This window comes from Festucalex cinctus, chromosome 2 (genome assembly GCF_051991245.1).
Source record: "Festucalex cinctus isolate MCC-2025b chromosome 2, RoL_Fcin_1.0, whole genome shotgun sequence".
Lineage (NCBI taxonomy): Eukaryota > Metazoa > Chordata > Actinopteri > Syngnathiformes > Syngnathidae > Festucalex > Festucalex cinctus.
The window spans coordinates 1,574,004-1,588,562 of record NC_135412.1 but is presented as its reverse complement, the minus strand read 5'-3'; the positions used below and the strand labels follow the sequence as shown (position 1 = coordinate 1,588,562).

At 37.8% G+C, this 14,559-nt stretch overlaps 1 protein-coding gene across 5 annotated transcripts; it reads left to right on the top strand.

The window, feature by feature from the left end:
• The first annotated feature begins 2,252 nt into the window (after nucleotides 1–2,252).
• tmem269 (transmembrane protein 269) lies at nucleotides 2,253–14,259 on the top strand. 5 transcript variants are annotated; one of them, XM_077512040.1, is made up of 7 exons: nucleotides 2,253–2,412; nucleotides 2,923–2,969; nucleotides 4,593–4,740; nucleotides 5,705–5,802; nucleotides 8,577–8,720; nucleotides 10,185–10,385; nucleotides 12,195–14,259. In XM_077512040.1, the coding sequence occupies exons 2-7, from the start codon at nucleotides 2,945–2,947 to the stop codon at nucleotides 12,302–12,304; spliced, it is 726 nt and encodes a 241-aa protein (XP_077368166.1). In that variant the 5' UTR covers nucleotides 2,253–2,412; nucleotides 2,923–2,944; the 3' UTR covers nucleotides 12,305–14,259. The 5 variants fall into 5 exon arrangements, with proteins under 5 accessions (XP_077368166.1, XP_077368164.1, XP_077368165.1 ...); XM_077512039.1 differs by lacking the exon at nucleotides 2,253–2,412 and adding an exon at nucleotides 2,423–2,576; XM_077512041.1 differs by lacking the exon at nucleotides 2,253–2,412 and adding an exon at nucleotides 2,447–2,576 and having other exon boundaries at nucleotides 2,923–3,699.
• The last annotated feature ends 300 nt before the right edge of the window (nucleotides 14,260–14,559 follow it).

Below are 14,559 nucleotides of genomic sequence, written 5' to 3'. Positions count from 1 at the left end.
GATAAATCTAGCAAAAGCAATTCAACACTGTGCTTATTATGACTGAACGCATGTGCACACGCGTGTACCAGCACTGCACTGCGGTCCACAAACTGAAAAAGGAGAACAATGGATGAAGCAACAAAACAAAACAAAAAAAAGAAAGAAATAATATTCCTATATATTTAACATAAATACTTTTTCAGTCTGTTTTGGCTTGACTCGTCTTTCTCTCTCCTTCCTCCATTATTATTTATTTCATGTGGTCAAAATATGACATCATTGACTATCCTAGATGGGAATACAAATTGTGAACTCCCAGTAATTCACTTCAAGATGTAAACTACCAATATGGTCGCCCCCAAGGACCACTTGAGTAACCTTAAGGCCTCTTCTAAAAATAGTCCCTTTTAAATAAATACATAAATAAAGTAATTCAGTGTGTCCCCCGCCTACTGCCGGAGCCAGCTGAGATAGGCGCCAGCACCCCCCGCGACCCTTGTGAGGAATAAGCGGTCAAGAAAATGGATGGATGGATAAATAAAGTAAATATCTCCAAGCTGTATCAAATCTTTTTGTTGCTATTCTAGTATAAGGGAACAACTATAGGTCAAAGGTCAGCGTTGTTTTGTCTGTTTGTGATCTAGTCATGTTCTCTTGTCGTTTTCACACAAACTTTATTTTAGCCTTTCAAGCAACATAAAGTGCTTTCAGTTTGTGCCAAAGCGTCACTGATCCCATTCGCTCCCTGGACCGACAACGCCCCCGTGTGCCAAAGTGCGGCACTGCAACACTCTATCGCCCTTCATACTCTTCTTGAAGGGTCAATCTTGGCCTATAACACGTCATGTCTCTTGTTACGTCACTTTGATTCTGGACTTTGTTGTTTTTGTTTTGGCTGCCAGTACCGTGTTCGCTTCGATGTTTTTGTTGAATTAAAAACCAAAACATTTGACCACATCCCTGCCTAGCTTGCTTTGCTTCCCTGCACTTAAGGTGCAAATTCCCTCAACCGCACTGGACAAACCTAACAAAAGGCAGATGGAGTGAACGTTCAAGTGGGGTTCAAAAGTCAATGAAAATGAAACGAAAATGGTGACAATGTAAAAAGCAGTCAAAAGATCCGAGGCGCCGGTAAACCAGTATTTTGTCAATTCCTGCTTCCGCAATGTCAAGGACTGTTGTGTGCCTCAAACGCTCTGATTTTAACTCATTTGCTCCCAATGACGTATAAATACGTTCTATTTTAAATATCACCAGTATCCCAAAGACATATTTATACGTTTTTGTTTTTGTTTTTATGCTAGAGCATACAGAAGTCTTTGATGTAGCCTCTAAACTAAAGATAATGGTTAAAGCAATGGTAGTTATTACAAAAAAACGGCCAGCAGGTGGCAACAGAGTATAAGAGATTAACCAGGGCCATGTTGCAACAAGCTGTTTTTCCCCCACAGTTTGAAACAGATTAGTGAAACTGAAAATGATGAAACTGAGCTATATTCTAATGCTAATTGCTGCAAAACGGAAACAGATAGAAATATATATATATATATATTTTTTTTACCTGATGAATCAAATCAAAATCAGTCAAAATCCAGCAAAACGGGGGTTTGCTTCAGTGAAAATGGCTGGGAGTGAATGAGTTAAAATACTATGTGGAGCCGCTTCAATTGGCCTGGAGTGGGCTGCGTTCCATCCCAAAAAATGGCACATAATGTCAACACAAAATGCCCCATTTGATCTGTACTCGTCAAGCAAAATATGTACAAAAACGAAGAAACAATTTGACTGCACTCTGCGCTAGAATTGCGCTGGGCCCCGAAAATAGGGCCCTTTAGTGGCCTCATTTCCCCAAGCGCTTATTGAGTGTTGTTAAAAGGTGACGTAACACAGTGGTAAATATGACCCTGTCCCAGATTTTATGGAATGTGTTGCAGGCATCAAATTCAAAAGCAACGCATGTTTGCAAAAAAATTAAAAATTAAATACAAATAAAGTTGAGCAATTTGAACATTAAATATTTTGTCTTTTTAGTGTATTTAGTTGAATGCATTTGCATTGTTTTTATTGTTTTACACAACGTCCCAAACACATTTGTTTCCACTCAATATAATCTTGATATATGAATGCTTAAAAATTCAATAGACCCGGCAGGAACCCAATTTTTTTTTTTTTTTTTTTTTTTTTTTTTTTATATATAAACGCCTCGTGCGCCATGACAAAAACTGTCACTCATGTGTCCCACTTTGCACTTGTCCCGCGGTCCACACACATTCTTGCACGCTTTGTCCGCGAGCGCTGGCCACATCCGAGCACAACATGATGGAAAGTAGTAGAAGCCGAGGACGCGTCACTTCCGGTGGAATATTCCAGCGCTTTTTCTCCTTGCTCTTTAAAAAGGCTGCGTCGGTGACGCTTCTGCGACGTTGACAGGTAAACGTGCTTCTCTGACGCCGCTGACAGAATAAAAAAAAAAAAAAAAAAAGGTCACAACAAGTAGAAAAAAAAAAAGAGAAATAGTCGTAAATAGAGTTCGGGGGAGTGTTTAAATCAGCATCTTCGCTTAATTTGTGGACTCCTTTGGCGCTCACTTTCAGGTAAGGGGATGAAGAGTCACGCAAAATGGCACTTTTAAAAACCGAAAAGGATTTTATTGTTTGTCACGCAGTTGTAATATAGCCCGCAGATAGTTCGGATGATGAGTTTGGTGTTTGATTGCATTTGACCCGCTACATCATCTCAAGCAATTAAGCAGGTGTCAAATATTTGGAGCGGCGTTTCAATGAAATGAGAAGGATAATTGACACTTTTACGACTGTTTCGTCTGCATGGCAAACATTTTTAAATGTCTTTTTTTCCAGTTAGAGTAATTCGTGCTTTTTTTTAAATGTCGTTTTTCACGTGTGTTTTTTTTTTTTTTTTTTTTGTCACGTTGTCTTTCAGCTGTTGTGATTCCGAGACAGTCATGATCCTGTTGACAACATCCTCCGGTAGGTCCAGTGGTTACTCATCAATCTAATCGGGATTACATGTGCCGCTCTCGTTTGTGCAAGCCGAAACTAGAGAGACCTATTTAGAGGTTAGACTTCATAAATGAGATGGAGTTCTTGTGAAATCAGCATGGACTCGTGTAGCAGGCGAAGTGTATATGATGTTCCCGTTGTTTTAAAAACTGCATTTGATGTAACTGCTTCCCTTTTTTTTTTTTTTTTTTTTTTTAATTTAAAAAACTAAAATAAAAATATCCTGTTGATTTCTGCTTTATTTATTTATTTATTTATTTATTATTTATTTATTTTTTTATTTTATTTTTAATTAAGGCTTTCAGTCATTACACAGTAACGTCGTTATGCAATGTGGGACTTCCCATCATTTTTTTTGCACTCATTAGGCAGCAATTGAAATGAGCTGAATCTTTGTGTCTTTGCATTTTTATTTCCAACGAGGACTCGAACAACCCCTCAAACATGAGCTGCATGGCGCTCTTTTTGCGGTACAGTACTCACAAGTCAGTGTGCCTGAAACTATTTTTTATTTTTTTTAGGTGTAATACAGAATAAGAAATTTGTTGTCAAAAAAAAAATCGAATACAGCAAATTCAAAGCATGCTTTCAGTTTAAAAAGTTGTACTTGGCTGTGTGCTCTTGTCTCATCCGCTGTTTTCTTTCAGATGAAGAGTCTCTTGAACTGACCTGCCTTTGGACTCACAGGAAGTTCAGGGTGAAACTTGCTATAATGGGCTGCATGATGCCACATTTAAATCCATGTTATACGTTTCGAAGTCATGATCTGAGCACACTGTCTTGGACGGGTACTATGACATGAGAGAAAGCAATTTAAAAAAAAGATGGATTGAAAGCACATGTTTGTCTGTGAGGGCAAAGACAGTTTTTTTTTTTTTTTTTTTTTTTTTAGGGCAGTGCAAGCTGTTGTCAGCTTTTGTTACGTCTTGCTGATGTTGTGTCATGACTAAAGTGTATGTAGCCGTTACTATTAACCAGTCTAGTAAAATGTAGCGTCGCCGTAAGACAATGAAAATTCAAAATGAATCCAAAAGTTTCTCTATAGCGGTAAACTGGAACAACGCAGAAAGCGTTCTAAACTTCCAAATCGATGCTTGCGTGGCTCTCGGCAATAGACCGGGATCCGTTAGCTGCTGCCACGTTGTCCAAGGTCACCGCGTTTGATTGGCGCTAACGGACAAAATTGATCTCACGTCTGGTATGTGTCAATGCAGTTGTTGCAAATTCACACTGTCGTCAATGGCGTATGTTTGTTACCTAAAAGTCCATTGTTTTGTCCCCTCACGAGCACTGAAAAAAATAAAAATACAAATAAATAAATAACATTGATCATGTGGGAGCACAGTGGATGACTAATTAATACATCCGCCTCACAGTGCAGAGGTTGTGGGTTCAACTCTGGCCTTCTTATGTGGAGTTTGCATGTTGCTGATATTTGCTTCAAACTGAGACAAATGATTCCCGTTTAGACACACTCAGGTCAGCCAGTATAGTGGTGGGGTGGTGTTTTAGTTTTAGTTTTAGTTTTAGTTTTAGTCTGGCACGAGCTCACCCGGATGGCTGCTAACTGCTGCTGTAATATGGTCGCAGGTCTTTTCCAGTGCACCAACGAGTTGTTTCTCAGTCACCAGGCCGCGGGACTCCAGATCAAAGAGTTTGCTCGCAGGAACGCTGCCAACGCCCTGTCAGTCGCCAACATGGTCATGGGCTTGGCCTCCATCCTCAGCAGTCTTGATGGGTGAGTGGCTTCAAATCTCGATAGAAATAGTCTAAATTCCAAAACCATTAAAATATGTGACCAAAAAAACTTTTTCCACTATTAATGTAGTGCTTCTCAAATAGTGGGGCGGGTTTGACCTCGGGGAACAATAATAATAGTTTTTTCATTTTTATTATTATTATTTTTATTTTACTGTCCTAGAATAAAGTGCAATTGCACCTCCACTACATTAGGGGGCAGTGACGCTCCCATTATTGGCAGGGAGCATTCGCTCGATGGTGGAGGTTTTTTTTTTTGCACTGAGCATGCGCGCTTTGCACACACAAAAAAATAAAAAATAAATAAATAAATAATAATATTTTATATATTTTTGTTTTGCAGGTTATTTTTTATTTTTATTTTTTTTTTTAAATATTGTGCTCCTGAGTTAATGTTGGTGATCAGTTTGAATGTATTATTATTGATTGATTTTATGTAATTGTATTTTTCCGTATCATATGGTTTGACGTGGTCAGTCAAAAAATGTTTATAGTTTAATTAAGGATTTAATTTTATTTTTGAATTTCAGATGCGCTTTAAATCTTTTCTGTTAGTTAATAAAGCGATTCCATATTTCCATTTTTTTTTTATTCTCTTATACGTTAATACGGATACAGTGTTATGCAGAATGTGCTTATAACAATTTTATAGACAAATGATACTATTTATAGTCATTGGGGGGGGGTTTCTTACTGGCATGACAGAAAATAATTGAGAAGCACTGCATTAATGTAATTTATAGCCTGTACAACTCGTATGACTTTTAAAGATATTTCTAGAGGGGTAACGTAAAATAAATAACAAAAATAATGTGGTTGCACAAGTGTGCACACCCTCTTCCAGCTGGGATGCGTCTGTCACCCCAAAACACTGAAAGCAAATTGATTGTCTATCAAAACCAGAATAAGTCAGGTCAAGTGACTTCCAACTGTGTTTTGTTCAGGCAGCACCACACGGCATGTTGGCTGATTCTGATTGGCTACCTGCTGGATTTGGCAGACGGAGCGGTTGCCAGGCGACTTGACGCCTGTTCTGCCCTCGGTAAGTGGTCGATAACGTGCCAAAAGATCAACTTCAAAATGGAGCGTTGGCCGGCAAGCTCTCTGCTCAGTGTCTTTTGCCGGACTTTTCAGTTTGCAAAAGAGATTACGTTGATTCATCATCTGGATTGTCTAACAAAAAGTCCTTAGCGCAAAATGAGGCCTGAGAAAGAAAGTCTGTTGCTTTCAAATAATGTCAAATATATTCGAGTTCAGCTTGAAACAGAAAGTACTATTCTACTGTAAGTTGGTGTAAATGCTGCCATCTTTATTTACTTTTTCAATATGATGCTTTTATTTCGACATGTTAAACCGGAAGTTGCGGGCTTACAGCGTTTCCCTCAAATTGACACAACCACAAGTATTGGGCGACACGTCTTTTCCTTTCTTTCGAGGCTTGTTGCTTTTCGTCATCATTGTTCGTTGGAAAAGTTGAGCAAATGGATAAAGTTGATTTAAGAAGCTGTTAAAGCATTCATGACTGTGATTATCACTTGTGGAAGAAGGCTGCCGTTGATTGAGCAGGCCAAAGTGGTCAGTAGCATTTCAATTATCTATCGTTAGCTTAGATGCTAACACAATGCTATGTTCGTCGTAAAGATGTTTGTTTTGTATGTCTACATTTTTAGTTCTACGGTGTATTGCTGAGCAATAAACATCTGTGAAAGGCACTGGAGACTCGCATGTAATCAATGGAATTGGAATTATTAATGGTAAAGGTAAAATATGTTATGTACCTGGATATAGTTGAACATTTTTATCATTTTTGACTCCGCTTTCATCAAATTTCCTGTAAACACACTAAGTTAAATCATTCAGGGGTTGTTAAATAATTTTCGTACAGCCCGCGACATGATTTTTATAAAATAAGAATAAAAAATAAAACAATATTGCCAGACCAAATTAATCAGCTGGCCATAATCAAAACATATATATTTGTAATTTCACAAGATGATTTCACTTATATGAGCAATGCAATTTATACATGGAATTACTGGATGTTATTTTATTTTATTTTTGCACACAACCAAAACATACAGTTTCTTTAACTCTTTAACTGCCAAAAATGTTTAATGACGTATGCTAAAATCCTAACGAGTGCCGCCATAAACGTTAATTGACGTTTACCAAGTTTTTTTTTTTTTAATCAATGGCTAGTACACAGTCTTAAGTGGAGCGCTGCCTGGTCAATGGGTTGTGGAATCAAAAACACCCACTAACTATGGCCAGCAGATGGCAGCAGCATTGTATATCTTTTCAATGGGCTCAAGGTGTATGAAATTAAATAAATGACGGACTTTAGTCGACTGGTGAATCAAAGCAGCCAGAAAAGCATGCGGCCGCACTTCTTTTCCTGTTTCCAGACACGAGAGAATGTGTGAAGTTATCATGCATTTTTCTCATTTCAAAAGCTCATCACTTCATCACTTTTTTTTTTTTTTCTTTTCTCAATAGCCCAAAATAGCTCCGAGGTGCATCATCCATTGTCGACTGCACATGTCACGCGGGCCTTTGTGTCTGTGCCGTGTTTTTTTCTGCACGACTTTGCGGGTGGATGTTGTTTTGCCCCTCTCACGTATTATGTCAAATGAACTTTGTGATTAGGCAGACTAATTCCACTGGATCGCCTTTCGATTGTTGGTGTGATCCCCCGTTGCTTTTGGCTTCTCTGCATATCTGAAATTGCTCAAATGGTTGACCGTCGGAATGCCACCTCGTTCATTCCAGCTGTGGCCCGGACGCGCCTCGTCCTCGTCTGCCTCAAACGCACGCGCGCTTCTCCGGAGGGATCAAGAGTGGAGAATGTTGTTTTGCTGAATGGCCGCTGACGCTGAAATTCCCGCATTGCAGATGGACGGGCGGAACTTTCTGTTCAAGAAATAACAATAATTGTTCTTCTTTTTTTATTTTTATTTATTTATTTTTATTTATTTATTTATTTATTTAATCAAAAAAAAAAAAAAACCCGACCGTGCCAGCTGATTTTGAGCATTTTAAATCATCTTTCAAGGCAAACAAAATATTGTGCACTACGACTACATAAACATAAAAAATGTGTGTTTCCACCTTATTCCGTTCTTTAATAATCACCATTTGAAAATGGGTAATTTTGAGTGACATATGCGAAAATAGAAAAAACAAAATGGAGAAAACGAGCTTTTTGTCAAGATTTTTTGCACAACAGTGACTTTGACACTATTACTGTATTTTTTGTTTAGTGACACTCTGTGAATTAGATTTAAAGTTAGAAAAACTTTGATCATTCACCTCATTGTTGAAAATGTTCTATTTCATCAGATTTGTCATATTTCGTTATAATTTCATACACCTTGAGCCCATTGAAAAGATATACAATGCTGCCATCTTCTGGCCATAGTTAGTGGGTGTTTTTGATTCCACAACCAATTGACCAGGCAGCGCTCCACTTAGACGTTGCACTACCCATTGATTAAAAAAAAACAACCCGTAGTAAATGTCAATTAACGTTTATGGCGACACTCATTAGGATTTTAGCATACGTCATTAACGTTTTTGGCAGTTAAAAAGTTAATAATAATAATTAAAATTCAATTTTATTTGTTATTATTATTATATATATTTTTATTAAATTATTATTACATTTTATTATTCTTTTTTGTATTTTTCTTTTCCTTTTCTTTTTACAATATGTTATCTGTGTTTGTTATATGGACCTGAGTCTGATCAATAAACGTGAATTGAATTGATTGAATTTGTAACTGTTGTTTTCTGCCCCCCCTCCGTTTCTTCCTCAAGGTGCGAAGCTGGATGACTTTGCGGATTTCACAACATTCGGGATCGCCACGTCGCTGCTCCTGCGGACGCCCGACCTGTTGGATAACATCCTCTGCATGTGTTACGTCCTCTCCGTTTTTGTTCGCCTCTGTTTCTTTTCAAGTGGTGAGTTGCTAGAACCCGAAGAGAACTGCAGATGTTAGTAGAAATACAAAGAAGGTCAAAAAGGTGATACAGTTCCTGCATAAGGACGTCTGGGGTTGAAGAGAAATACGGACCCGAAGATACTGTGAATAATACGCACCCATGTGTATTATAGGGATGAATAAAGATTCAAAGCATGTCAATAACATTGAAATGTTTTTAAATCCAGGTTAAACTATGGTCCATTCCAGTGGTGTCCAAACTACAGCCCGGGTTGCCATTTGCGGCCCGCCGTCCATTTTTCAGTGGCCCGCGACATTTGCTAAAAATGGCATTTGACTCAGTTCAAATAAAATAAAAACAAAAATGTTTGGAGATGGTCAAAGTAAGAAGGGAGGCTGTCGAAAAACAGGTGCCATTAAAGGTTAGTTTCGTTTACTAAAATAAAACTAATGAAAAAAACTAAAACTGAAATTCAAAAAAATCAATATTGTTACCCAAATAAAAAAAACGAAAACTAACTGAAACTACATTTTATGCTTACCAAACTAACTAAAATAACAGTAACTATAATTATAGCAAACATGTCCTTCGTTTTTAGTCTTTGGCAATGAATTTAATGCATGAGCCTTTGGGGATGATTTTAAATGTGATTTTTAGTAGATTTATTTTGATATAAACCGGAATGATGACGTTTGAAAGTATGTCACACAGAAGTGACGTCATCGAGCAGCAGCCAATAGAAAAGCACCAAAAGATGACGTTTTGTTTTAAATGTTGTGCACAAGTAATGCACATTAAAAAAACAAACTAATACTAATACTGAAACTAACACACTAAACTAAAACTAAGCATTTTTTTTAAAGAACTAAACTAATAAAAACGGACAGAACCACCCTGAAAACTAATAAAAACTAAATTTTAAAAAACAAAACTCAAAACAAAAAAAATAAAACTAATACTGAAACTTTCTAACCTAAAACTAAGCATTTATTAAAGAACTAAAACTAATTTTTTAAAAAAGAGCCACACCAAAAACTAATTAAAACTAACTCAATTTAAAAAAAACAAAATAAAAACTAAAATGAAAAATTTCCAAACTATAATAACCCTACTGCCATATTACAAATAAATTACTTTATATACTGTAGCATTTTTCTAAATATGCAAAAGCACAAACCAATGATTTGTACAATTTTTAGGACTAAACACAAATCTCTTCATAACATGATGACATGACACCCCTGGTTCTACTCCTATAATGTACCTCTGTTGTTTTCAAAAAACATGTTCTTGCACTGTATACGCTCTTTTTCGTAACGTGAATAAGCTATTCCATGGTACGAGTTACTGCATCACAAATCTGTTGGCAGTGGCAACGGACAGGCTGACAGATGAATTGAGATGAAATGCAGATATGACATTGTGGTAACAACAAGGAGCAAGCCCTAACTAAACTGGAGCGTTGGTCTTGTGCTTGCGCAGGGATCCCGTTCATGTATCGCGGGCTGCCGTGCATCTACTCGGCCGCGGTGCTGGCCAGCGCCTCGCTGCTGTCGGGCAACAACAAGGCCATGCTGCGAGTCATCGCTGTGGCCATGATCCCCTTCATGATCAGTCACACTTTCTACCCTCACGACCGAGTGCTGGAGTCGCAGGCCTGGAAGAAAGTCGTCTATGCTGGCGGTAGGGCCCTTCTTTTTCGTGATGCTTTCAATGCAATGTGATGAGCGTGCTATGTTCATTCGCTATAAAATGAATGGTGAATTGCTGAAGACATTAAATGTTGAATTCGTCCTCTTTATTGAATTCATTGGCAGATTGGCGAACCAGCCACTTTGAGATAGATGTGTCGCCAAGGAAATTAATGATAAAAATACAACAATAAGAATAGGGAAGCTACGGAGCCCCAAAGGCAGGGGTGTCAAACATAAGGCCCGCGGGCCGGATCAGGCCCGCAAAGGGGTTTAATCCGGCCCGCGAGATGATTTTGTAAAGTTAAAAAAAAATAAAAAAAATAAATAACATTGTAATGTCGGACTAATTAATCAGCCGGCCACAATCAAAATATAGAAAATTTGTCATTTCACAAGCAGTTCTCAGACGAGCAATGCAACGTACGGGGAATTGTCCTGGATGTCATTTTTTTTCACACAACTTAAAGTTATGGTTTGTTTAATTGTTATTATTATTATTTTAAATCATAGACCAACATAAATGTGTTAAATACGACACAAATTCAATTACTGTTAACACAAATCGATATGACAAGGATTAGCGTCCTTATAACGTCATTAAATACGCCAGGCAATGCATTCTGGGAATGCATACAATATATATGCAAAACAGGTCGATTTAACACGTCCGGAACGTATGCCGGGAAAGTGTTGCCGCGTTCCATTAGCATTTGTGTTATTCTTCGGAACAACATAATTACACTTGAGTTCTGTAATTTAGGGCTGGTCCACGAAAATCTGCGTATAAATGACGGTAATCGTATATAAGTTATATACCGTTATTTTACCGATGTGGCCCACTTGGTAATATATTTTCTTCCATGCGGCCCATGAGCTAATATGAGTTTGACACCCCTGCCCTAAGGTGACATGGTAGAAGAAAAAAAACTTTGCGTTCCCTCGCAATCTTTGCGAGAGAATGCAAAGTTGTTTTTTTCGCCTACCGTGTCACCTTCGCTTCGCCGTAAACACTTCCGGGTCATCTTCCATGTGAACAAAAATGACGCGTAAACAAAGCAGTGAGAAAATACATGCTCCATCCGAGTCGCTTTGGGAAAGCTTTGCCACTGTTTTGTTCCATGTTTACAAACGTTCCATCCTCGTCGCTTTTGGTCACATGGAAGATGACCCGGAAGTGTTTACGGCGCAGCGAAGGTGACATGGCAGGCGAAAAAAACTACTTTGCGTTCCCTCGCAATCTTTGCGAGAGAACCCAAAGTTGTTGTTTTTTTGTTTTTTTTTCTACCATGTCACCGTAGTACGGAGCCCCTAAGGTGACATGGTAGAAAAAAAAAAACAATTGCGTCCCCTCACAAAAAACTTTGCGTTCGAACGCAATCTTTGCGAGAGAATGCAAAGTTGTTGTTTTCTTCGCCTACCGTGTCACCTTCGCTGCGCCGTAAACACTTCCGGTTCATCTTCCATGTGACCAAAAGCGACGCGTAAACAAAGCAGTGGAAAAAACATGCTCCATCCAAGTCGCTTTGGGAAAGCTTTCCCACTAATTTGCTTTTGGTCACACGGAAGATGACCCGGAAGTGTTTACGGCGCAGCGAAGGTGACATGGCAGGCGAAAGAAACAACTTTGCGTTCCCTCGCAAAGACAGCAAAGTTTTTTTTGTTTTGTTTTTCTACCATGTCACCTTAGGGGCTCCATAGATACTCACTTGATGTCTTGCTTAACTGACAACACATGTCCTCTCTTAACTAAATGATCTCTTTTTTTCTCCCCACGCCACTTTTCATCTCCCCTCTTTAGGAGTGATCATGTTGTTCTGCTCATTCTTCCCCCCCCCTTGCGTGTACTACCTACTGTGGTCCATCTCCTACATTTTGTTCCCAACATCTCTATGGAGCAGTAAAGTGTAAGAAGTGAGAAAGAAGGTGGACACTTCGAGACTGCGGCGAGCTGCCATGAAGGTTTCAAGCTCATTCCTCACAAACAAACACGACAGTATTTTAAGCACAACCTTTTATTAAAAAATGTTTCTATTATTGTTGGATGTGACGGAAACAGATCCAGATGAGAGACTTGACAGGATTCGCTCTCTCGTGCTGTACTTTCACGAAAGGCGAACAAGACGAGCCGTGTCCCGTGCCCTAAAAGTATTTGTCATTTGTTTGCTCTCCCGCTGTAATCTCCCGACTACATTTTGAATCCGCTTTGTGTGAAGGGCTGCACGCAGTGGCAAATAAACTAAATAGTGTGTGTACATATACATTACTTGTAACTTTTCTAAGTTTACCCCTGATTTGCTTCTTACATGTTGTAGTCCGTAATCACATACGACAACATATTCTCAATGGCAAATTTGGTGTCTTTTGTAAAAAAAATAAAAATAATAATAATAAATAAAATATAAAAAAAATAGTACTCGCATCAACATGGTTCGCTTTAAGTGGGAGTTTACAATTTTATATAAAAAAAAAAAAACCATTTAGTCACATTTGTCAGAACTGTCATTATCTGACGGTAGCAAATGATAAATATGATCTCTGAAACAAATCAGATGCACAGCAGTATGTAGGCCCCAGTATCCTTGTTACCCCAAAAAAGCACCTTAAACGTAATATAATAGTGTTACTATAACTACATTTTTGTGGTTTGGAGTGGGTTTTTTTTAAACTGTCAAATCATAATGACAGCTTTAACAAATATGACAAGTTTGTTGTTGTTGTTGTTTTTTAACTCATTCACTCGCCGCCATTTTCACTGAAGCAACCCACTTCACCCCCCCAGCTGTTTTACTGGATTTTGACTGATTTTGCAAGGCCCACAGATTATTGTATTCTATTGCTATAAAAACATGGACCTACCAAAACAAAGATTAGCATCTCTTCATTCACCAGGAAGAAAAAGTATATTTGTATCTGTTTCAATTTTGCAGCAATTAGCAATCTAGCTAAGTTTCACCAATAGTCACATTCCTGGTGAAAACACTGACAAAAAGAGCTTGTCGCTACATGGCCCTGGCTGATCTCTTATACTCTGCTTCCACCTGCTGGCCATTAAAAAAAATAACTACCATTGCTTTAAGCCACTTCTTCATGTCAGAAGCTGCATCAAAGTCTTCTGTATTATCTTGAATTAACAAAACAAACACGTTTTTTTTTTTGGGAGAGAAGGACAAAGTATTAAGAAAACAGTTTTAGACATTTTTGGGATTGAATGAGTTAATTGAAAACTCCCCTTTCATCATGAACTATTTACTACATTTGTTTGATCTCACACCTTTTGAATATTCTGTCAACATTATTCTTGCATGTTTTTTAGTGTCACTGTGAGTGACAAACCTCCTCCTTTGTCATCTGGGATTTAGGGAGACATGCAAAATTGAGATTTCTTGTGGCCTCCGTTTTAGGAGGATTCTGAATTGTACCGTAAATCCGCACTGGATTGTCTGAACGACATACTCTCCGACTGAAAACTGTATAATGTTAAGTATTGTTTTTAATTTTGAGTGACAATTATAGAGGGCGGCAACAGGCAACGTGACCTCATTCCATGATAATATATAAGCACAAGATTTACCAGCTCATCATCCACATTCCTTCCGCGAAAGTCGTCGTCAGCTTTTTTTTCTTTTTGACCTGCTTTGTAATTAAAAAATAAAATAAATCTTTTGAGTAAATGAAATTTGTACAACAGAGTGTTCATAGATAAGTTGACAGTTGCTTTGTGTGGGTAGTATTTCAATAGCGAGATATAGATATGGCACAAGGACTACAACAAAAAAAATATTTTGCTGTCAGTCACTACATTGTTGAAAATGTGGACAGATAACCATAAAAAAAAAAAAAAGCTTTCATACACAGTAGAGATACAAATTTAACCATAATTATTCATGTAGGTTTTGAGTCAACCATCAGAACTTGTAAATCAATTAACCAAATTGTATTTTGGTTATTATTAATAATGCTGCTTTTGTTATTGTTGCAAAACAATGTTTTAATCCATCTTGCAGAAGTGGCTGATACTGCAAAATGAATGAGGAATAAAAAGAAAAAATCCAATAAAAAAAAAAAACGACTATTGTGGTTACTCTCCAAAATCTTCACTTCAAGTAATTAGTAGATATTGATTTGATTGATGTAATTTGACATACTGTAAACGTACAGTACTG

Excerpts from the sequence above, each read along its gene's own strand:
- tmem269 (XM_077512038.1), top strand. The coding sequence starts at position 4,559 with ATGGCTGCTAACTGCTGCTGTAATATGGTCGCAGGTCTTTTCCAGTGC. Across the intron at positions 4,741-5,704 it reads ATCCTCAGCAGTCTTGATGG|GCAGCACCACACGGCATGTT; the intron begins GTGAGTGGCTTC and ends TGTTTTGTTCAG. Across the intron at positions 8,721-10,184 it reads CCTCTGTTTCTTTTCAAGTG|GGATCCCGTTCATGTATCGC; the intron begins GTGAGTTGCTAG and ends GTGCTTGCGCAG.